The following is a 24,146-nucleotide window of genomic DNA, read 5'->3' as shown; positions in this document are numbered from 1 at the left end:
CTTTCAAAGAACAAAAAATTCAAAAGCTCAGCACACCCTCCGCTGGCCGAGCTGTGGGGACAGGCTCGTAGACACTTGCGCTAAGAATGCAGACAGCTCAGCCTTCCACAGGGGAGTGTCCATGGCTGATCTAACAAAACCACAGACACACTCGCAACTGTAAGGGAGGGGGTGGAGGGAGCACATGGGCAAGTTTCCGGTTATTTCTCACTTGGGAATATCTTGTTCTGGGTGGTGATTCATGGCAATGCTCGCTTGTAAAAATACATCAGACTATACTTGAAAACTGCACCCATAACAGATGCGTGTGGTGTGTCACTCTGCCTAAGGGCCCCATCTTTGCGAACTCCCTTCCCTGGGAGATTCTGAATTCAAGTTGGCCAGAAGCCGCCTGTGGATCGAAGTGAAAGTTTCACGGGGGCAGCAGCCTCAACTGTGAGACACACAAGACACAGGCTTGGGGTGTCTGGTGGGCTCCAGCTCAACCTCATCACTTACAGCTAACCAGGTTTCCGGCTGGTGGCGGAACAGACCACCGTCAGGCCTGCAAGAACCACGACTACGCAGGATGTGGTAAATTTACCAAGTATTCCAGGGGCCTTCCAAGTCTGGAGCCAGGCGATCCAGTGTCTAGGGACAGCGGGAAGATGAAGGGGCCAGGGGGCCCTCAGCAGGGGTGGCCTTGTCCCCTCAGCAGAGCCAGGGGCAAGCCCTGTACCGAGAGGGCACCTTGCTGAGCCAGCTGGTGCTGATGCTCGAGAGCCCATGTCTCCCCAGAACTCAGGAGGGCATCCTGGGCATGTGGAGGGGGCAGTTCAGGCAGATGACCTTTCAGTTTCTCACTTACAACCTGCTTCGGATAATTAGCTTCGGGGTGTACCCCTCAAGCCTAAGTTGTACTTATGCACACAGACCAAGTCTGAGATGCAGAAAAGGATACGTGACTAACCTCAGGCAGTCTGAACCCAGAACCAGTGGCATGGTCAGAGAGGGAGAAGGACAGAAAAGGAGCCAGGGCATAGAGGGGAGTGTCCTCCCAAGAAGAGGGACATTCTGGTAGGATCAGGGGATGAGCAGGGAATGAGCCGGGGATGGAGGCAGGCAGGGAGAGCGGGAGACGGCTCCCTGGGGAGAAGTCTGAAATAAAACGGTGCAGAGTGTGAGGTTTGCAGGACAAAAGCAATGGAGAGAAAATGAGTGTCAACGAGCTAGGCTAAGTGACCAGAAGCCTTAGGTGGGGAGGGAGAGAGGAGGCCACCAGTTTCGGGGAATTATCTTACACACCTGCCTGAGTGTGCATGAGACTAAAGGGAATGGAGAAAGGCAACGAACCGAGTAGGAGGCTTCAAGCCCCAGTCTGCGTGGAGGGGTCAAAGATGCTGAGACAGACCCAGCTGTGGTCTTGCTCAAATAAGAAGGGCCAGTGTGCTGAGGGCAGGACAACAGAAGGACTACAGGTTCACCTCCTGCCCTCTTCCCAGTACACGCAAAATATGAACCAAGTGGCACCAAACCCAGAGAGTGTGGGGACACGTCTGGGGACACGTAGGAAGTGGTGCTCCATTCCTGCAGAACAGAGACGGACACAGTACAGCCAAGGCCACCCATGCCCTGCTAAACACTGCTAGAGACCAGCTGTGAATCAATGACAGACTTCACAGACAGGGTAACTGGAGTCTGGAGCACAAAAAGGAACACAAAATCAGGAATCACCAAGCCCTGAGACAAGCCAGCTTCCCAGGATGGGGGCCACCAAATTCTACAGGGAAAGAAGTGTTGCTGTGAGCCCCAGAGGGAACAGGATACCAGGACCCCACAACAGACACGATCACCCTTCCAAGCGATGGGAGGGATACTGGACTCTAGAAAATCCATCGGCCAGCTGAGAAACTGGTGATCACTGAAATTTAAAAAAAAGGAAACACAAAAGGTGAACTCCAGGAAAGTAGTTGTCTCTGGGAGCACACTGCAATCGGGGTGGTCAAATGGGGCCTGAGATTTATCTGTTTCTGAGTGTACTCTTCAGTTATCTGTGTAAGGAAAAATAAATGAAAAATTTCAAAGGATCATATTTTCTGGATGAAATAAATGAGAACTCAGTGCTTCTGTAACAGTCCCCCAAGGGGCAGGGCATCTAGAAAGGAAAAGGCCCCATGGACTAAATGCTGGGTTACATCACGTGTTTCTCTATTCCAGACCGACCTCCAGGTGACAGTGGCATGGCTCAGGCCAATGACACACGGACATCTCAAGAACACACCAGTCACAGAAACAAATACCTCTGCAGACGCCCAAATCTGTCTTTTTTTATTCTGTGGACCAAAAACCTTATGAAAACGGACAACCCCTACTCCTAGGCTTTTGAGCTGTCTCATTTTCCTCAATGAATATGTATTACTTCTGAAGACATTCTGAGAACTTTCAGAATCTAACAGTCTGGTCACCGTTCTCTAACTCCACAAGAAACACGGCCAACAGAGCAGACAGAGTCACCGAGCACAGTTTACACAGCGGAACACGCCAGGCGGCCGCTCCAAAGAACACACGGCATCGATGAGGCCGGCGAGGACACATTTGTAAGAGTCGCTGTGTGAAAGAAGCAAGGGAAGAGCAATGTACACAGCATGCTATCATCCCTGCAAAAATTCAATCTGAAAGACAGGGTGGTGACGTGGGGGAGGCTGTGCCTGTGGGAGCAGGCGTGCGTGGGAACTCTGTACTCTGCTCACTCTGCTGTGAACCTAAAACTCCTCTAAAAAATAGTCTGTTTTCTAAAAAGTAGAGGTGAGGCATAAATAAACATCTACGGATCCTCACAGACTTCCCCCGTGGTGACTGGCTCATGCCCGGAGTTGGGGTAGGGGGAGAGACACCTCTCTGCGGAAAGAACAGGAGGCGGGGTCATGATGAGAGGAGGACTGAAGTTCCATGGCTCCCCTTTCTGCTGCTACAATCCCTTTAAATATCTGCATATAGCATTTTTCAAAACATCAGCAAAAAATAGTTTTAAGGAAAAAGGAAGTTCTAGTGCTAGACGGGGGGCTTCCCTGGTGGCTCAGACAGTAAAGAATCTGCCTACAATGCTGGCAATCAGGGTTCAATCCCTGGACTGGGAAGATCTGGAGGACATCATGGCAACCCACTCCAGTATTTTTGCCTAGAGAATCCCATGGACAGAGGAGCCTGGCCAGCTACAATCCATGGGGTCACAAAGTCAGACACGACTGAGCAACTAAGCATGAGCATCAGGGCTAGAGAGATAACGGGAGGCAGATCTAAGTAGACACTGCAGCAGCAAAATCAAAGGTCCTCGGCCACAAGACCACAAAGTGGGAAAGAGATGAGCACAAGAAGGCAGCTGTAAAGAAATGACCACTGGACCCAGGGGCACAGCCTCTACCCTGCAGCCAATGGAAACTGCCAACCAGGGCAGGTGAGACTCCAGCCCCTGGGCCACCCTCAGCAGGGCTCTCCCCAGTGTCCTTGGCAGAAACCTGAACACTGCTGTTAAAGTGAGATCTACTCTGAAAGAGGGCACTGCCAACCTGCCGGAGGACAGGGACCACACCCAGCTCCACGGACCCTTGCTGTGTGGCAACCATCCCCCTCCTTCCCGACCCTGAGCTCTGGGAGGTACTCCCTTTGTGTTTTGCTCTTCGGAGAGTTGGGGACTTGTTTTTCTTGGGATGGAGAACAGATTTCTTTCTGTTCTCTTATTCAGGACCCAACAGAGTGGGCTGGGGTGGGCGGTCCCACAAAGCAAGTTAAGAAACCAGTCGTCATGACATCGCTTTGTGCAGCACCCATTCTGCCAAGCATGTGGGCCAAGCGTCATGGAGTCCACATGCAGGTGCTGGGGTCATGGGGTCACCCCATAGGTACCAGGGTCACAGGGCCAGCCTGTGGGCACCAGGGTCGCAGAGTCAGCAGCACTGCCTTCAGAAACAAGAGGCCAGGAAAGACTTGGAAGTTTGTTCTCCTGGGAGAACATGAGCATTTGAAATGACATTCCTCCTACTTTATTCAGCTTTCCCCAGGGACGCCCAGAAAATGCTCAAGTGTTTTTAGGTCACAGCTAGTCCTACCTACCCACTTACTGTGACACTCTGGCAGCAGCAGAACAGAAAGCTCCCAGGGAGCGAGCCTGCCTGCCCAGGGACGCTGGCGGGGGTGGAGTGGCTGCCCGAGGCACAGGGCTTTGCAGGGACCGGGGGAACAGCACTTCCTACTGATTTGCCCCACAGAAAAGATTCTGTCTAAGTACCTGAGGGCTCATGGAAACGTGAAGAGCACTGACTCCGTCCCCCTCATCGGCCCCCATGCCGCACTTAGCGCGAGTCACACTCGACCCCACTCCACCCCACCCCACGGAAGAACTGGCCAAGGAAGGCAGAAAGGTTATGCCAGAGGAGGGGAGTAGTTCCTTCCAACTCCACACATGACAATGCCACCCACAGCCCAGCGTGGGGCTCGCTGCCGGAAGCAGAACGCACTGACAGAACCGGGACTGCTCATTTAGCTGGGGACAGCCAAGCGCCCACTCCTCCCCCCGCCTCCCTCCAGCTCAGAGCAGCTCGGGAAGGCGGAGGCGTCCAAGGCGCTGCCCCTGCACCAGCCGGCCAGAGGGCCCACCGGGCCTGGCGCTGCTGCACGCCACGTGCCCCAGATCCTGAGACAAACCTATACGTGTATTCATTCCAGAAACACTTGCTGGATGAACGAATCCAAGTGAACCCTCCGCTTGAACTAACACTCTCATTTTACTGTCTCTCTTCACCCTCACAACAACCCTTTAAGCTGAGAATCATCACCCCTACCTGACATATGGAAAAACTAAGGCCCGAAGGCCAGACAGCTTAACAAGGTCTGAGCTGGCATCTGAATGCAGGGTTTCTGACTCCCAAGATGCACACCCTTAATCCATACCATGAGTTTTTTTTTTAAGGGGGCACAGAGAAGAACACTGGAAGTGAAAAGTTGGGCAGGATAGTTTCAGAGGTAAAGAAACCGGGAAACGGGCATAACCCAGGCCTAGTAGCCAGGACACAAGCAGTGATAATACACCTGGTGCCCAGATCCTCAATTTCAGACCATTCTCCAATTAAACCCGAGGCCCAGGAATTCCTTGGGGGTCCAGTGGTTACGACTCCACGTTCTAATGTAAGGAGAGCGGGTTCAACTCCTGGTTGAGGAACTAAGTTCCCACATGTAGCACGGCAAAAAAAAAAACCAAAAATGCAAAAAACAAACCCCAAGGCCTCTTGGAGAAAAAGCCGACTTCACAATAGGATGACATGGAACATGTTGTGGCACAAGCATGAGAAGTGCTCAGAAAATGATGTGAAGATGTCAAAAGGATAAGTCCATCTGACGGGCTTCCTGAGCAACAACACAAGACATGGGGGTCATAACTACAGAATCAACATCGTAAGGCACTCCAACACACAGAAACAAGTGCATGAATGAGAGTGAGTGGAGGAGGAAGAAAAGCCATTCCTAACAATATAATCCCAACTAATAAATGTGGAAAGGAGGATATAAACGGGAAATCGCAATTTGGCAGACACCACAGCGGTAACTGTTTCAGGAGAGAATAATCAATGGTTGCTAAAATTAGTGGGCAATATATGAGAAGAAACAAAGATATTTACAGAGTCTCAAAGTATCTCTTGCACAAGACACTTATTAATTACAAAGGGGAAAATAGTAACTCTTTAGCACAGAAAAAAAGGAGTCACTGACACCACCTTAGCTGGTCAAAACAAAACATTAGACAAAAACCACACTGAGAAACACTCTACCAAGCAAACAGTGTCAAGGTCATGAGAGAGAAGACTAAGAAACTGTGCCAGAGAGCGGAGACTGAGGAGACATGCCCCTAATGCAGTGACGACGACAAATGCAATGCTGGCCAGGCAGAAAGGACCCTAATGGAACAGTGGGTGAAAACGGAACAAGGTCTTCAGATGTGCTCACAGCAGCCCCTGGTCACAGGAGGTACAAACATCTGGCATGCTGACAGAGGGATCCACAGGATTCTTTGCATGGTTTTTTCAACTTTTCTTTTTTTGGCAGGTCTTAATCATCTAAAACAGAAAGTTTTTTTTTAAAGACCACAAAATAAATAGACCTTGAGAATTATATGCAAAAGCACATGCTGGCCCTTGTTTAGCTAAGAAACAACTGACTGCATTCCACCGCATCATTGAGACCGGGACATGCACTTGACCCTCAAGAGAAACTCAGAATCCAAGCTCACAACCAACTAGGCACACAGGATTCAAAGCGGAGTCATCCGAGACGACCTATTCCAGGGCTTCTCCAAGCGAACCTGGAGGTAGAGCCCTATGTCGCCAACTGCTGAGCCCCCACCTGTCGTACCTGGTGGCCTTCCCAGAAGGATTTCTCTTACCCACAGGAGGACGGATTCCCTGGCTTAAGAGAAAGAGACTAAAAACTAGGGCCTGCTTCAGCCTCCTTGCAGTATAGCCTACAGAGCCCAAGGCCCGCTCAGACTAGGGCTCTGGACTCCCACCAGTCCCAGGCCTGTCCCTCAAGGGTTCTTCACCAGCAGGAAAGCTAAGTGCCTGGCCTCTCCATACAGAGACAGGGACTCAGGGCTCTGTGGTCACACAGGACTCAACCAGGAGTTTACAGAATGCTGAGTTGCCATAAAAGACAGGGATGAACAGAACATAGATGTGAAAGCTCTATGAAAATTTTCATAACTCTATGAAAATTCAAGAAAACCTGAATGTTACTCGGTAATGGATTTAGATAGGTTAAAATTCAAAAGTTTATCACTTTTGAATATGACTTTTAATATGAATCACTCATTCACTAGGCTGGTTACTAAGTGCCAGCTATGTGCCAGGGACATCGCAGGCACTGGACACATGGTGGACAGGATAAATAGAGCCAAGGTGCACACAGTAACAGAAAAGCTGGGCTCTGTCCCTCCATCACTTTCTGCCAGCTGCCCTTCTCCTGGTTTCCCTGGTGAGAAAACTAACACAGGGGGCTAAAGATATAAAAAAGGCAGTTTACATGGGGACACACACGGGAGCCGCCACCAGGGGCCAGAGACAAGGGTCTGAGCCAGAGGCCAGAGAAGCGCTTGCCACAAGGAGAGCCAACCACAGAAACAGAGACCAGGGGAGAGGTCAGGAGTGTGTCCTGAAGGAAGGGAGTGACGACTGACAAAAGCAGGCCAAGGATGCGCAGGATGCAGCAGAGAGCAAGCACAGGGTGGAGCAGCAGCGAATGTTGCACACGTGTCACCACTGGCCTCCCACCCTCGTGGCAGGGCACTCGTGGTTGCCCTGCTCTGCCCCCAATCACACACCCCACTCTCCTGACCCCAAGGCAGACGCCCCCTCACCTCGTGTACAGTGCCCCAGCTCTCAATCCTTGGACCTCTTCTCCATCTACACTCACCGCCTCATCCAGTCTGTGATCTCATCCAGTTAGTGGCTTCAGACCCATTCATATACTGATGCTTTTCAAACTCCCACTCCAGTCCCGCCTACATCCCACCCTCTGAGTTCCAGACCTGAGATCACTAGCGTCCTCAGATTTTACCGACATCACTCACGGACATCACGCACATGACTGCAGCCGAAGCCTAACCTGTCACCCCCAGAACTAGCCATCCCCTACCCCGTCCCTTCAAGCAAATGTCAGCTCCACCCTTCCAGGGGGCTCAGAGCAACAAATTTTAAGGGAGAGAAAAAAAATGAATTTACAAAAATATTAAAAATATATATAATGTATTACTAAACACAGTTGTCACTAAAACACTATAATAAAACTAAAGAGTTTATATTCCTAGAAAATCCAAGAAAAGCAACTGAGACACCATTACAAAACAGTGAGAGAATTCAGTATCGGTGCACAGGACTTACTGAGTAAAAACATTAAAATTCTACAGAAGAATATAAAACAAGACATGAATAAACAAAATGTACCTAGCTCTTAGACAGAAAGACTCAATAAGGTAAAGCCGTCATTTCTCTCTAATTACAATTACATATCTAATGTATTACCAATAAAAATTTCAACAGAATTTTTCACATGGAAAAATTTTCCAGAAAAGTCTGTTGACAAGGGATTAAACCAAGTATTAAAATGTGTCACAATAAAGCCATTGTAAATAAAACAGCTAGGTACTAACAAACAAATAGAACAAATGGTTTAGTGTTTATGAATAAATGGAACAAAAAAGGAAAAAACACATTTTAAGTAAAACCAATGGAGCAAAGGTAAGAGCAGTCAAGAAATGTGTTAGGGCTGCTGGCTGGCACCTGGGGTTGGGTCAGGTACCCACCATCAGACATTCCGGGAGAGAGAGAACAAACTGTTACAACCTCTGTGAGACCACTCTAGCAACATCCATCAAAATTACACACTTCATACCCTCTGACCCAGTAATTCCTGTTCTGGGAATTCATCCAACAGATATTCATACACATGTTCCAAGAAACATGTGCAGGTACAGGACACTCGCTGCAGCATCATTTGTGACGGTGGGAGACTGAAAACAGCCTAATTACACTCCCTGCGGAGAATCACTAAACAATGACACCATGCCACGCAGGAGAATACTGTGCCACAGCTGAACGGCTGCAGTCAAGTCTGACCCTTAGCTACAGGCAGATTCGCCCAGAATGCTTCCGAAAACTCTGACACACAGTGGCAGCCAGGCCGGTCAAATTCGATCTCGAGGGGTGGGTCCAGCAATCAGCATCTTAAAAGTCCTGTAGTTGTGAAGACAGTGACCATGCATATCAGGAAAAAGGGCACCTGGCAACAGAAAGACTCAGTCCTTGTCAGCGGCCTGTCAGCTGCTCAGGGATGTAACTAAAAGTCCACACAGTATATCATATATAAATCAATATGAAAAATAAAAGTTTATAAGACAGAAAAATTTTACATCTAGTGAGATGGATGAACCTAGAGTCTGTAATACAAAAGGAAGTAAGTCAGAAAGAGAAAACAAATATCGTATATAAATGTATACATATGGAATCTAGAAAGACAGTACTGATGAACCTATTTGTACAGCAGTAGAGACACAGACATAGGGAAGAGACTTGTGGACACAGCGGGGGAAGGAGACTGGACAAATTGAGACGGTAGCACTGAAACATAAAGATGTCCATATGTGAAGCAGACAGCCAGTGGGCATTTGCTGTATGATGCAGGGACCCCAACCCGATGCTCTGTGACAACCTAGAGGGGCTGCGAGGCAGGAGGGAGGGGTATACTTATGACTGGTTCATGTTGATGTATGACAGAAACCAACAACATTGGTTATTTAATTATTTAATTATCCTCCAATTAAAAATAAATAAATTCAAAAGGTTTTTACAAAAGTATGGACAATGGCTGCCTTTAGGGAGAACTCATTTTCAGTACACACTCACATACCTTTCAAAAGTGTTCACCCTAAATCCAACTGCTAATTTACTCTGCTGCTGCTGCTAAGTCACTTCAGTCATGTTCGACTCTGTGTGACCCCCGTCCCTGGGACTCTCCAGGCAAGAACACCGGAGTGGGTTGCCATTTCCTTCTCCATTGCATGAAAATGAAAAGTGAAAGTGAAATCGCTCAATCGTGTCTGACTCTGTGCGACCCCATGGACTGCAGCCTACCATTTACTCTACTACAAAATAATCAGGGAGTGGGAAACTCAGCATATCAACAACCTGATTTTTTAAACAAATAAATTTTGAGAATAGAAAAGCAGAGGGTCAACTATAAGCAATATGTGGTTGGAGCCTTTAATTTATAGATTTAAACTTTTTTAAACATTATGACACTATGAAAAACTGGAAGTTTAAACACTGGTTGAAAACATTTACGGATGAAATGATGAGATAAAACTTACTTCTAAATAACACAGGAGGGGGAGAAATGGCTGGGTGCCAGGTTGGCAAGGAGTACACCCAGATCCATGACATTCTTCTGTCTTCTCCCCTTTGTACTTAAAGTCAACTTAATACATTTTTCACAAGGTGCATATACTTTTTTTTCAACAGAAAAAAAAAAAAAGCAAGCATAAAAAGCTATACTTCTTTCAGTCAGTTCAGTTCAGTCGCTCAATCGTGTCTAACTCTTAGGGACTCCATGAATCGCAGGACGCCAGGCCTCCCTGTCCATCACCAACTCCCAGAGTTTACCCAAACTCATGTCCATCGAGTCAGTGATGCTATCCAGCCATCTCATCCTCTGTCGTCCCCTTCTCCTCCTGCCCCCAATCCCTCCCAGCATCAGGGTCCTTTCCAATGAGTCAACTCTTCGCATAAGGTGGCCAAAGTATTGGAGTTTCAGCTTCAGCATCAGTCCTTCCAATGAACACCCAGGACTGATCTCTTTTAGGATAGACTGGTTGGATCTCCTTGCAGTCCAAGGGACTCTCAAGAGTCTTCTCCAACACCACAGTTCAAAAGCATCAATTCTTCGGTGCTCAGCTTTCTTCACAGTCCAACTCTCACATCCATACATGACCACTGGGAAAACCATAGCCTTGACTGGACGGACCTTTGTTGGCAAAGTAACGTCTCTGCTTTTCAATATGCTGTGTAGGTTGGTTATAACTTTCCTTCCAAAGAGTAAGCATCTTTTAATTTCATGGCTGCAATCACCATCTACAGTGATTCTGGAGCCCAGAAAAATAAAGTCCGACACCGTTTCCACTGTTTCCACATCTACTTCCCACGAAGTGATGGGACCAGATGCCATGATCTTCGTTTTCTGAATGTTGAGCTTTAAGCCAACTTTTTCACTCTCCTCTTTCACTTTCATCAAGAGGCTCTTTAGTTCCTCTTCACTTTCAGCCATAAGGGTGGTGTCATCTGCATATCTGAGATTATTGATATTTCTCCCAGCAATCTTGATTCCAGCTTGTGCTTCTTCCAGCCCAGCGTTTCTCATGATGTACTCTGCATAGAAGTTCAATAAGCAGGGTGACAATATACAGCCTTGACGTACTTCTTTTCCTATTTGGAACCAGTCTGTTGGTCCATGTCCAGTTCTAACTGCTGCTTCCTGACCTGCATATAGGTTTCTCTATACTTCTTCAATGCTACCAAAAAACACTCAAATAGAAACCGACTGTGTTACTTTTGAAAAGTATCTCTCAGACAGTTCTGGTAATAGCTGTTTTCTTTTTTTTCTTAACACAACAAAGAGAACATCTGGGCCCCAGAGAACACTGAGTACTGCTTCAATTCCCCTTGACTCTGGCCCTCCCTTCTAACTATGGTTTCAAGCAAAGCACTTCACACTGCTATCTCCATTCCTCATCGGTGGAAAGGAAGAATGTCAGGCTCTGGCATCTTGAAGTACACATTCCCGGGGTGGGGGGGGGCTCCCTGGGGGAGTCTCACTGGCCCCCTCCTTCCCCACACACTCATGTCACTCTCACAGGCTAGGACACCAGGTCATTTTTATGATGCGGCTTCAGTATCCAATAATCTTAAGTCACTGCTGTAAGATATACAGGCTAACCTCTTCTAAATGAAGCCTAGAAGCTAGAAATGAATCCCAAAATGAAAACAGGAATATAATGTTTCTAGAGGAAAAAAAATACTTCTAGCAAACAACCTATATCATGTTTCTTGACTTGTAATTTAAATCAAATCCTTGAGGCCTCTTACACCTGAGGTTCCTTAGAGAAGGGGCAGTTTCAGGGTGAATCGCTGGGTGGGACAGCAGCTTCTCTACTGGATGAGACTGAAAACAGACCCTGAGGCAGGCGGGCCCAGCACAGCCCCAGTGAGGTCTGAGAGCTGCGTCTATGGGGAAAGCAGGCAGACATCCCTGGACCTCTGGCTTTCCACTTACTATTCTCAAAATGCATGTTTACAGCCAACACCTTCATCTGAGCAAAAGAACCTCTTGGACACACGACACTCAACAGCACACACAACATGAAATCAAAATCAGCAAAAGGGATGCAGGAAATGCTCAGCATACAATGTTCAGCAAAACATAAGCCAAGTGTAAGAGAACTATATTATAAGCATACTGTGTGTGCGTGTGTGTGTGCGCGTGTGTGTTCAAACACATGCATGCACGTTTACATGCATAGGAAAAAACTGCAGAAATATCCCATAAAATTAAGGGGAAATGGTAGGATGTGTTCTTGTCTTTATACCCTTATCTTTGTTATCCAAATAGCCTACACTGATTATAATGAAGAAGAAAAACAGTCTGTTCTTGTTTAAGGAAAGAAAAGCAATACCGAGAACAGTACCTACTTGAGGGCTCACTATGTGCAGGACTCCTGCTCATCAGGTCTTACACACTGACCTCAGTCAATCTTCACCATAAGCCGACAGGGCGGGTACTTGGGGTGGCATTCCGGTATGTCCACGTGACTCTATCAAAGGGCCTCCTGCAATGGGCACCTGAAAAAGCAGGGACCAACAAAGGAAGGACCCTGTTTAGAGACCAGCCCAGAAAGCCAGCTCTCAGGCAGCGTGACTGCACGCAGGGAGGATGCCCCGGCAGAAAACTTCTGCCTTTTTGCTCTTGTGACAGCCCATGCAGAGATGCCCTCTGCACCTCTAAGGCAGAGATGTCACAGGATGTGGGTGAGCAGAACCAAAGGAGAGGCACGAAGGAATGAACTCAGCATGCATCAGACACTCACCTAACATGGAGCTAGGACCAGAGACAGGCTGAGTAAGTCTCTGCCCAACGCTGAAAGATGTGAGAACTAGTCATAAACAAATGGTAAGAGGAAACACACACTCAAAGGAGACGCAGTTACCTGTGGCAGGCGGCAGGACAGAAGGCTGGAAGACCTTACTGAGGGGACAGAAGCACTGAAGAGCGTGCTGTGCATGGGCAAATGCACCAGCGCGATGAAGATGAAACATCTGCTGGGTATACTACTGGAAATCTGGAATCTGAAAGTGGAATAACTGAACACAAAGGCCATGCCACCCAAAATAAGAGAAGCACTGAGCAGCTTTCTAACACACCCTTTTTCTATCAGGACTTTACCACACAGGTCAATGCATCAAGCAGTTCCATGACACCACCCCTTCACGAGGCTCTTCTGTCTGCTTCCCTGTGCAGGAAGATGGGTAGCTCAGGAGGGACTCAGGAATTCTGTAGTACTGTAGTATTTGCTACTGAAAAAAATCCATGTATAGATGAATCTGCGCAGTTCAAGGTTGTATTGTGGAAGAGCCAATAATGCTTTCTTTCCTTTTTCTTCTTTTTAAAAAATTCTGTTCATGATTTTATAAAGGCAAAAGCCAGAGGTAGCACAGCCTTTTGGACATCTTTGTCAGCACTCTAGCACCAGCAAGTGCCATTATTACTGTTTGCCTACAGCGACACCTGCAGATCCAGAGCAAAACTGCAGGACCTATTGCCACCAAAGTGGGACCAGACACAGAGATGGGATCAGAGGCAAACCCCACCCACCAGCTGCTCTGAGAGGTGTCCAATGTAGCCATTAGGATGTTGATAGTACTGATTTTGCATCCCTCTCCTTTCACAGCAACAGTAATGTCATCAGCATTTCTGAAAGTTTCCCAGCAGTATCCCTAGAAGTCCTTTGAGCACAGTTCACTGGGTCAAGTACAATAGAAACACTGGGACTCGAAGCAGTACTTTTTACAGTATCTTCACTTCAGACACTGTGAAGCTGTGAAGCTTCATATACTGTGAAGTTCCCCTGCAGAAAGTAAGCATGTTCTCAAAGCTATCTTGTATGGACAAGGAAATCTGTGTGCCCAAATGCTCTCTTCTCTAAGGAATAAAACTGGGCATCTTAAGCCCTGAGGTGGCATGTGTTAAAAATCTGCAGGTGTTAAAAATCTGCACATTATTTTATGTATAAGCAAAAATGTACACTGCAGAAACTTTAACCTGTGGTTGGCAGGGCCTAGGCTGGGGACAAGGAGTTGACTCCAAAGAATGATTTGCCTGTAGACTGAGAGAAGCTGCCATCACCACTACCCAACATTGGGCAGAACCACCAGCAAACAGGTAGCAAGCAGGAGGAATCAGAAATCAGTCATCTCAAACTGGAAATCAGACTCTAGGTAACTGGTTTTTGGACAGGGTACCCAGGAAAGGCAATGCTCCTGTGTGGCTACCTCAAGAGTAACTGTCTTAGGTTATTTAATTAACAGAATCCCCAGATCTACAGGGGCTTCCTTGATGGCTCAAACAGTAAAGAATCTGCCCGAAATGCGGGAGACCTGGGTTCGATCCCTGGGTTGAGAAGATCCCCTGGAGAAGGGAACGGCACCCACTCAGTATTCTGGCCTGGAGAATTCCATGGACAGAGGAGCCTGGCAGGCTCATGGAGTCATAAAGAGTCAGACACCACTGAGCGACTTTCACTTTCTTTCTTTCGCTTTCCAGATCTACAGTTCACAGGATAAGTGATTCTGGGCACTGACTGGAGGGACTAGGGGGACAAGGACGGCTTTCATGTTCCATTTCAGAGCTGCCCCAGCAGTGTCTGTCAGAGCGAGCTAGAGATCTGGACCACAATTTCTTATTTTGTTCACGGAAAATCAGCAAGTACCTGAAGGCCAAGAAGGTTCAGTCCCTGGAACCACTGAGCCTGTAGCATCAGTCTAAGGTTTTCTGGGACACACCCAAGTCTTCAGTCTATACTTACACCAGGGTAGGATTCACAAAACCCAGAACACAACTCTTTGGTCTAAGAATAGGGTCTCTGCAAAACAACAAGGCAGCTATTCTAATCTATTACTCATGAATCAAAAATAAACCCCCTCTTTTAATAGAGTTTTTAGACATAAAAAGAATGCAAAAAATTAGTAAAATGAAGTATACAAATCATTATAGAAAAATTAGAAAATATAGTAAGGAAGAACAAAGGCAATGAAAACCACTCACAATTCCACTCATAACGTATTTCCTTCCAGGCTTTTCTCACACATACAGTTAACCCCCTCTTGAACACATGGTGGTTACAGGCACTGATCCTCCATGCAGTCGACCTCAGCCTTTCAGACTCTGCTGTCTTGCCCCAACCTGTCTCCAAAAAATTCATTTTCCCCAGAACAGGTCACAGGCACAGTGCAAGGAGAGGGAAGAACAGAAGGGAAGTTAAATTAGAAGGGATGAGGCAGGAGAGGTAGCCCAGGAGAGGGCAGGGAGCGGTCCTATTAAAGAGGGAAGAAAGCAGATTTGCCTAAAAACAGAAACAGGCCAGGAGCAGCATGGTCTTTCAGACACTGCCTCAGCTCATACACAAGGAGGTATCAGCTCTTCTCACCCAAATGGGAGCAGTGAAGCACCAGGGAGCGGAACCTCTGAAAAGTGAAGACAAGTACCAACACAGGGCCTGACTGAAGCCCTTCCACTCAGTCGCTGTATGATCCTTAGTTCATTCAACAGTCACGACAGCCAGTGAGGCAGGTGCTGTAATTACCACCTTTGCATTGCAAAGGCGAAAACGGAGACACAGAAAAGTGACCCTGCTTGCCCAAGATAATACATTTACTAAATGGCAGACTCTGGGGGGAACTCTGGGTCCACAGTCCCCCGTATCAGACAACTTCTTCACGTGTCCATTAGACCAAGAGGATCGCAGGCCTGCATCTCAGCAGTTACTCTGCAGGGGAAGAACAGAATCAAGACTCTGAGGAGAAACTTCCACACGGATAAGTAGGTCTCATGGGAAAGCATAACTCTATGAACCCAGTGCTCTAACTTTGGCTCAAGCTCTTAACTGGCTGTATGACTGTGGGCAGACTATTACCTTACCTTACAGAGAGAAAAAGGAAGAGGACTGAACTAGTTGACCTACAGCTTTCAAAATATATAAATAATGTACAACTCAATAACAAAAAAAACAAAGAACCCAAACAAAAAATGGACAGGAGACCTAAACAGACATTTCTTCAGAGAAGACGTACAGATGGCCAACAGGCACATGAAAAGATGATCAAATCACTATTAGACAAATGCAAATCAAAACTACAATGATGTATCACCTCACACTGGTCAGAATGGCCATCACTAAAAAACCTACAAATAATAAATGCTGGAGAGGATGTAGAGAAAAGGCCAGCCTCCTACACTGTTGGTAAAAATGCAAATTGGTACAGCCACCATGGAGGTTCCTTAAAAAACTAAAAATAGTGTTACCACAAAATCCAGCAATACCACTCCTATATCCAGAGAAAATTCTAATCTGAAAAGACATATGCACCCCAGTTTACAATAGCCAAGACATGATAGCAATGCAAGTGGCCATCAACAGATGAGTGGATAAAGATGTGATACACACACATACACACACACAATGGAATGCTATTGGGCTATTAAAAAAAAAGGAAATAATGCCATCTGCAGCAACATGGATAGACCTAGAGATTACCATACCCCATACCAAGTGAAGTAAGCCAGACAGAGAAAAAAACAAGTATCATAGGATATCACTCACACGTGAAATCTAAAAAAGATACAAATGAACTTATACACAGAGCAGAAGCAGACCCACAGACACAGAAAACAAACTTACAGTTAACAAAGAGAAAAGGGAAGATAAGTTGTCAGTTAACAAAGAGAAAAGGGAAGATAAGTTATAAGTTTAAATTATCAGACACATACTACTATGTAGAAAACAGATAAACAAGATCCTTCTGTATGGGACAAGGAACTATATTCAGTACCTCGTAATAAATCATGATGGGGGAAAAGAAAAAGAAAGGAAAGAAGCAGCCGAGTAGAGATTCTTACTTGGGAAGAGCTAGCGGTTCCCTGGGGGCTTCAGCAGCGCCAGCATCTGCTCCCGGTGCCTCTGCCTCCCCAGAGCTGACAGCCACTTCCTGCAGGGTGCCCCGTGGGCCTGGGGGCTCCTGGGGCCCACCTGAGTCTGTGGTGGAGTCTACCTCCACCTCCTGAACCGGGGCTGGAACTGGCTCCTGCTCCGCTGTGGCAGCTGCCACCGCCGTGGCCTCCTCTTCTTCCTTCCTCCTGATTTTCTCCTCCAGCTCTTTTCTCCTCTTTTCATCATCCTGACGGGCCATGTGGTCAAAGGTTTTGAATACCTAAAATCAAACAGCAATTCAGTGTTGAGTTCATCTGCCAGTACTGTATCACACATTCTGTAGAAATACAGCAAAATCTGGTTTAAAAAAAAAAAAGAATGAAAAAGCAATAGATAAGAAGATGTTCCCACTAGCAAAATGGAAATGCACTTCAAATTCACCAAAAGCCACTACGAAAACAATCTTTAACAGGGGAATTCCAAAAATCAATGAAAAAGTGAAACTTTTACAAGCCAAGGCTCACAATATTTACACACCTATGAGCCCAATATTTACGTCAAAAGACGTGTAACTAAATGGTCTCATCTGTCATTACTTCTACAGCCCCAGAGAGTCTTGTTCAAAATGCAAAGAACCCATTGTCCTGGTGCTGGGAGCTATAAAGGCCCCAACAACTCAGATGCAAAAAGGGAAGATGGGGAATTGGTTGAATTTCAGTCCACAGTGCAGGCTGGCTCACTGGGTTGCTGCTATCGTCCTATACTGCATGGGAGGAGGGACAGTGCAAGTCTCACCCTGGGAATTCAAAAGACATTCATAACGTGCCTACAACTTGCCAGGAGCACCAAAAATCCAGCGACAGCTCCCACCCTTGAACAACTCAATTTTCTGGCATGTGGATCAGTCATTAATCTTTCCTGGGACACAGTCACACCCAAAAAAGTACTGCAACTCTCCATCCAAAAAGTGCACAGGAAAACGGCATATTGCATGCACTATTTAAGGGTGCACATAACCCTGAAGTGTGGCCAGGACAGACCCAGAAGTGACAAGTCTGACAGGAAAGGCTGTGATAGATACATGTGATGCCATCGGAATGTGGGTGCAAACAAGCATTCTGGCGACAGAGAGCTAAGGACATCTCTTAGAAGAAGGGGGTCTGCATCAGACCTTGAATGAAAGGTATGTCTTCCAGAGGAATGACAGGAGGAAATGTCACAGCGCCAAGAGGTGGGCTCATCAAGAAATATCTCTTATGGCAGCTGGAGACAGGAAAGCCAGAAGATCCACGTTGAAAAGTGGGTGGGAGGAGACCCTTACATTCAATCCAGCAACCATGCCCCTTGGTATTTACCAAAAGAAGATGAAAACATGTACCAATAAAAACCTGTACACGGATGTTTATAGCAACTTTATTCATAAGAGCCAAAACTTGGAGGCAACCAAGATATCCTTCAATAAATGATGGGATAAACGAACTGGTGCATCCAGACAATGGAATATTATTCTGCCATAAAAAGAAATGAGCTATCACCCATGAAGAGACATGGAGGTTATTTAAACGCATATTAGTAAAAGAAGCCAATTTGAAAATGCTACACAATGTGTGATTCCAACTATATGACACTGTGGAAAAGGCAAAACTTTGGAGACAATAAAAAGACCAGTGGTCGCCAGAGGTTGAGGGGAGAAAGGAATGAACAAGTAAGACTACACAGGATTTTTTTAGGGCAGTGAAAATACTCTGTGTGATGTCATAATGAGGGATACATGTCATCATACATTTGTCCAAATCCCATAAAGTGAACAACACTAAGAATGACCTCCAAAGTGAAGTCTGGGTTTGGGTGACTATGATATGTCAATGCAGGTCCATCCATTGTAAGAAATGCACCACTCTGGTGGGGGATATTGACAACAGGGGAAGCTGTAGGGGTGGGGGTGGCAGGGGGTAAATGGGAAATCTCTGTACTTTCCCTTCAATTTTGTTCTGAACCTAAAACTACTCTAAAAAGTAGTCTTAACAAAACAAAAATGTTTTAAAGTGTGTAGAAGTCAGTTTCCAAAGGGTTAGAATGTAGACAGGGGCTAAATAACTGCTGTGTGCACTGGGCCAGAAGACAGAACAAGAGAAGTTACAATGTCAGTGTTTTTATAAACATTCTCTCACAACCCTCAGGAAAATGCTGTTAGGAAGATAGCACTGATATTTCAAAGATGAGGGAAAACTAAGCTCAGAGGGTAACTTGCCCAAGATCCTGCCAATGAAAGAAGAAAGTAAACAATTATACAGGAAGCACACTAAACACTGAAAGGAAATGGAGGCAGAGGAAGGCAAGGGAAATCCTAAGGTTAAAAACTAGAAACAGTACCTATCTCTGCTTCTCCAGAGAACCTGAGCCCCTGACTCACTCCTCTCACACCCATGTCAATGTTACCAGACACCAGACCCACTGCCCTCAGAGCCGTTCATCTTCCTGACACACCACATCTTCATCTTAACTCCAGAAAAGAAGTAACAGCAAGGGCTCTCTCCAAACACTGGGACCTCCCTTGGACCCCAGGCCTCATACTCCTGATGACACTGTGGCCCCCACTGCCCTTGCTTACTCAGCACCCCCGGATCCTCTAAGATGACACGTGCTTCACCTCTCACATCGCCGCTGACCTCAGCACTCATTTCAGAATTCTGGATTGCGGAGCTGGAAGATGTGTCCCTGACCTCCAAGCAACCTTCTCAATTGACAGAGAGAAGAGTGAGTCTCCCAAGACTTCCCAAGAAGCTCCAGGAGGAGCAAAAAGAGCTAGCTTTCCTGACTCTCATGGGGAGGTGGGGTGGCGGGGGCGGGGGGGGGGGGGAAGGGGGTGGTAACCTTTTAAGCAGGCTTCCCAAACTGAACTCCAGAATAAACACAGGTTCAACTGAAATGAACAAAATGTCAGTCTAAATTACTGTTTTCTTAAAATACACTAATAAATAAGGGAGTGGAATACAATTTCCACATGCATCTTTCCTGCTGAAGGTCCTTCAAACTGTACAGCCTGGCGTGCAAGCCCTTAGAACTGGGAGGAAAAATTGAAGAAGGTTTAAACCACACAAACATCCCATACCCCAAAATACCAGGGGAAAACAGGAGTTCCAGAATGGAGCACTACAATACTCCCATCCAAACTCTCTTTGCCTGAATTCTGAAAAGACCCCCAAGCACCCCACTGCCCAATGCCTCTCTGAATAAAAGAACAGCTCCCCAGGATTTACCCTGATCTACTCAACCACAATAACCAGGGGACATCTGCTCTTTTAAAGTTCCTTGGGCAATGCTGACGATTCAGAACCACTTTCAAAAAACACTACATTCCTCTTAACTACCTGCTAGAAATTGTCCCTCCTGGTTTCCATGGAACTTACTGCCCTGCCCACTTCCCTCCATCCCCCTCCCACTCCTACAGCCTCTTGCTTCTCCAATTCCTTCTCTGGGGTCCTTCCCTCCAAAAGCACCTTCTCTCTGCCGTGCTCCTTCACCTTCAGCTCCTCTCCTTCAAACCACTCAGATTCTTCTACCTCCCATGAGATTCAGTCCCACAATTCAACAGCCTATGGACAGAGACTTCTGTCTGCAATCTCCAATTCAACCTGTCTAAAACTAAGCTTCTTCCCCTAAACACATGTGACAATTCAGTGAATACACTACTGATATTACAGTGCCCTGGTCTGAAACCTTGGGTCACTGCTGGCCCATCCCACCCCTCTCTGCCTTGTTCCCTACCTCCACTTTATTAAACTGTTCACCAAGTCTTAACCTTTGAGAGTCTCTAAAACATAGCAGGTGTCTTACATACTGTTACCAGATTCATGAATTACCTCTGTCAGTTCACCTGTAAAACAAGGAGAAAGATCAACCTTTTCAGGTTGTTAGGAACAAATGACAACCTAGAACAAAAATTACGTAACAACTGCTAGGTGCTCAGTAAATGTTCCTTTCTTTTTTCTGCAAAAGATCACCCTAGACAAAAGTGTTGCCGCTCTACAATGGACTGGTTAAATAATAGAACAGAAAGATATGGAATCAGAAAAATGAAGTTTTGAGCTCTAGCTATATGATGAGTTTGGTCAAAACACCTGATCTGCTGAACTGGCACCCTCATTTGCCACATAAAATTCAACCTTATCTACTTCTCAGGCTTCCGTGAAATTATTCATTTGCCAAAGGATTTGCTAAAAACCATCTCTGACACACAGTTCTCTGATCACTTGGATGGTACTTAACCACTACAAGGATGAGGAACAGCCTTAAGTTTTCAAACGGAATACCAACCTCACTCCTCATTTGACCATATCATCTCTGGTTGTTATTCAAACATTCTAAGCTTTTGTTTCTTCATGCAGGCACTTAGGAAAGTAATATCGGACCAACCTGAAGTGAGTAGCAAGACTTCACGAGATGAACCTTTGAAATCACTCTATAAACTGTAAAGTGCTAGACAACAGTGAGAGGTATCGCCAGCATTTCTACCTTCTCAGGTTCCTGGCTCAATGCTTGACTGAGTATCCTCTTTTGATCCCATCAAAATTCCACCTCCTCTACAAAACTTGTCTTCATTTCCAAAAGATCATTTCTATTCCTTTCCTTCCAATGGCTCTGTCAGATAACAGGCAAAGATCCCTGCTACTGTATTTCATCTCTTTAAATATAGCGTAAGTGTCCCAAGCAGAGAAACCATTATTTAACCATCCGCATAACCAGTGTATCTCCAATGCCTGCGGCGGCTGAGAGTGTGAATTCTTGCTTATTACATTTCAAATACCACGTCAACTTCAGTGAATGATAGCCTCCAACATAAGCTTAACCTGGGATGCACAGATATATGCTCACATGTAAACTTATTAAGTACTATTATACGGTCTTCGACGTGAAAAGTCACGTTTCAAATGAGAGAACCACACCCATCACACAGCCTCCCCCTCGTCCAGTAGTCGTAGTTCTGAGGTGTGCAGGTGTCCGTGCTGCCGCCGCCCCTTCCCCAGTCTAGCCTGCACTGTTTTCATTCTCTGCCTGGCCGGCCCTGTCACTCGAAGGGGTTACGCGCTGCTGGAGCTGACCGGGCCCTACGCTTCTGACATCCAAATACACCCTATCGGACCACGCTGCTCTAGAGCCGGCATCTCTCGCACAGGAGTAAACTGATTACAGACTAGCATCTCGGCAGAAGCCGCGGCCGCAGGAGGCGGGTCCGGGGAAGCGCCAGAGAATGAACTGAGGTCGGCAGCGGAGGAAGCGGCGGGCTCGCAGGAGCCTGAGCTCCCAGAGGGTGGGGGACTACGGGAGCGGGTTCGCGGGGATCGGGGCTCCCACGATCTTCCCCCACCTCACCCCGAGGTTCCCGCCCACCGCGCGTTACCTGCAGCACCAGCGCCTGCGCTGCCCCCGGGGGAAAGCCCATGCGGTCCGACGGGTGGCGCAGCAGGCGGTAGAAGTCCGTTTTGCGGTAGAGGAAGCCGAAAAGCACACGCAGAAAGTCCTGAACGTTGCCCACGTGCTGCAAGATGCCCAGCAGGGCCTGATCGTACAGCTCGGCCGCCCCGGGCTCCATGGCGTCGCCGGCCGGAGGAAAGCTCACTCACTGCGGGCGCGGCCCGGACGCCGGCCTATGGCCACTTCCGGTGCTCTGCAGTAACGGCCTCGGCCGCTAGCGCGCCCGGGAAACTTCCGGTCCGCTCTTGTTCGCCCCCGCGGTGGAGATGGGCTGGACTGCGCTGGAGCCGACTGGACCCAGGCACCGCCCCTATTGCCCCCGGGCTTCTCGGGAGGTCTCGCTGAGGAGCAGAAGTGGGCCGGGAAGCGCAAGAGGGCCCGGGGCTGCGGCATTGAGGGCGCCTAGTGGCCATGTTGGAAACTGGCGGAAAAGTTGTAGCGCGGGCAACAACTGTTACGTGAGCCACGCTGTTGTCACGTGGTTTGTGGGCTGTGTTCCAGACTGGATATCCAGAAACTAGGCGGGACAGCGAGAACCCTTTGCTTGCGAGTCCCAAGAGGAAACTGAGACCTTTCTGTTGGTGTGTTTCCCGTTACTAACGTAGTCGTGGGTGAAATGCAAGGTGATGTGCATAAATAAAAGAAGACAAGATTGTCAAGTGAGTGCATGTACCAGTATTAAATGGAAAGAGCTAGATGCAGAATAATCTGGTGTGCCATCCTGTGAAATATACATATACGCATATATATGTGTGTGTGTAGTATATATGCGTATGCATAGTATATATATATATATACACAGACAGCATGTATACATGTTCTAAGTGTCTTTCAAAGCATAATCTGAAACTCAAAACATAACACTCAAATATATAATGAACACATCAGAGATTTATCCATTTTAATTAACAGTAACCAATGATATGATAAAGCTAGTTTGAAGAAGCTTTTCGAGAAACTGGGTATTTATAACGCTTTCAGAAAACAGAGTAAGATGGCTAGATTGGATACAATGCTGGCTGGTGTCCTATAAAATGATGTAGATTATCTTTCCTAGTGGATAGAAATGATTTGCATCTCTACTGGCCTGAAATCTACAAGTTAACATGTATCTTCATAGTGTATGGACTCTAATGAATTGTAAACAAAGTCAAACTCATAAATTGCTCTAGAGCAGCGGTTCTGAAACTTTTTGGACTTAGGACCTATTTACAGGGGATTCCCTGAGGGTCCAGTGGTTAGGACTCTGCACTCTCACTTCAGAGTGCCCAGGTTCAATTCCTGGTCCAGGAACTAAGATCCCACAAGTGTGGCCATGGCCAAAAGGAGGGAAAAAAAAAAAAGACCCATTTTCATTCTTAAAATATATCAAAGACTCTTTGGAGTCTTCCATAAATTTTATGTGTATTCTGTTTATTGATAGTTACCATATTGGACATAAAAACAGAAAATGTTTAAATATTTATGCATTTTAACATAATAAAAACATGTTAACATATTTTTGTAAAGAAGTAAGGTTCTTCAGAGCAGTAAAAGTTTATGAGAAACAAAGCATCCTTTTAAATTTTTGCAAATCTCTTTACTATCTAGCTTAATTGAATTGAAGACAGCCAGATTCTCACATCTGCTGCATTCACTGCATTGCAGTATGGTGTTTTGATTGAAGTATGAGAAACCCAGTCTTATACAAATAGCAGTTTAATTGCCTTTTCAAATAAATATGAGGAGTATTCTTGGAAACTACATCAACATTCAACAAATTGTAGTTTCTTAAAGATTAGTTGCACTGTGAAATCTGAAATTGTATCAGTAAATGTCTCCTACTTTGTCACATTAATATCCATTGGTCTGTCCTAATACTTTGAGTGGATCTTTGTTCACAATCTAGTCTCTGTAT

The 24,146-nt window shown here is 46.5% G+C and overlaps 1 protein-coding gene across 2 annotated transcripts in view; it reads right to left on the bottom strand.

The window, feature by feature from the left end:
• The window catches only part of NUDCD3 (NudC domain containing 3), a 70,453-nt gene extending 48,054 nt beyond the window's left edge, over positions 1 to 22,399 (bottom strand). Inside the window, exons 1-2 of one of the 2 annotated variants that reach the window (XM_005205595.4) lie at positions 22,176 to 22,399; positions 16,744 to 17,054 (exon numbers count right to left, since the gene is read on the bottom strand). In XM_005205595.4, the coding sequence (XP_005205652.1) occupies positions 16,744 to 17,054; positions 22,176 to 22,367 (503 nt within the window). In that variant the 5' untranslated portion in view covers positions 22,368 to 22,399. The remainder of the gene's footprint in view (positions 1 to 16,743; positions 17,055 to 22,175) is intronic. The other variant, NM_001075997.1, reaches the window with a different exon arrangement.
• Positions 22,400 to 24,146: the final 1,747 nt, after the last annotated feature.

This window comes from Bos taurus, chromosome 4 (assembly GCF_002263795.3).
Source record: "Bos taurus isolate L1 Dominette 01449 registration number 42190680 breed Hereford chromosome 4, ARS-UCD2.0, whole genome shotgun sequence".
Classification (NCBI taxonomy): domain Eukaryota; kingdom Metazoa; phylum Chordata; class Mammalia; order Artiodactyla; family Bovidae; genus Bos; species Bos taurus.
This window is presented reverse-complemented; position numbering and strand designations above follow the sequence as displayed.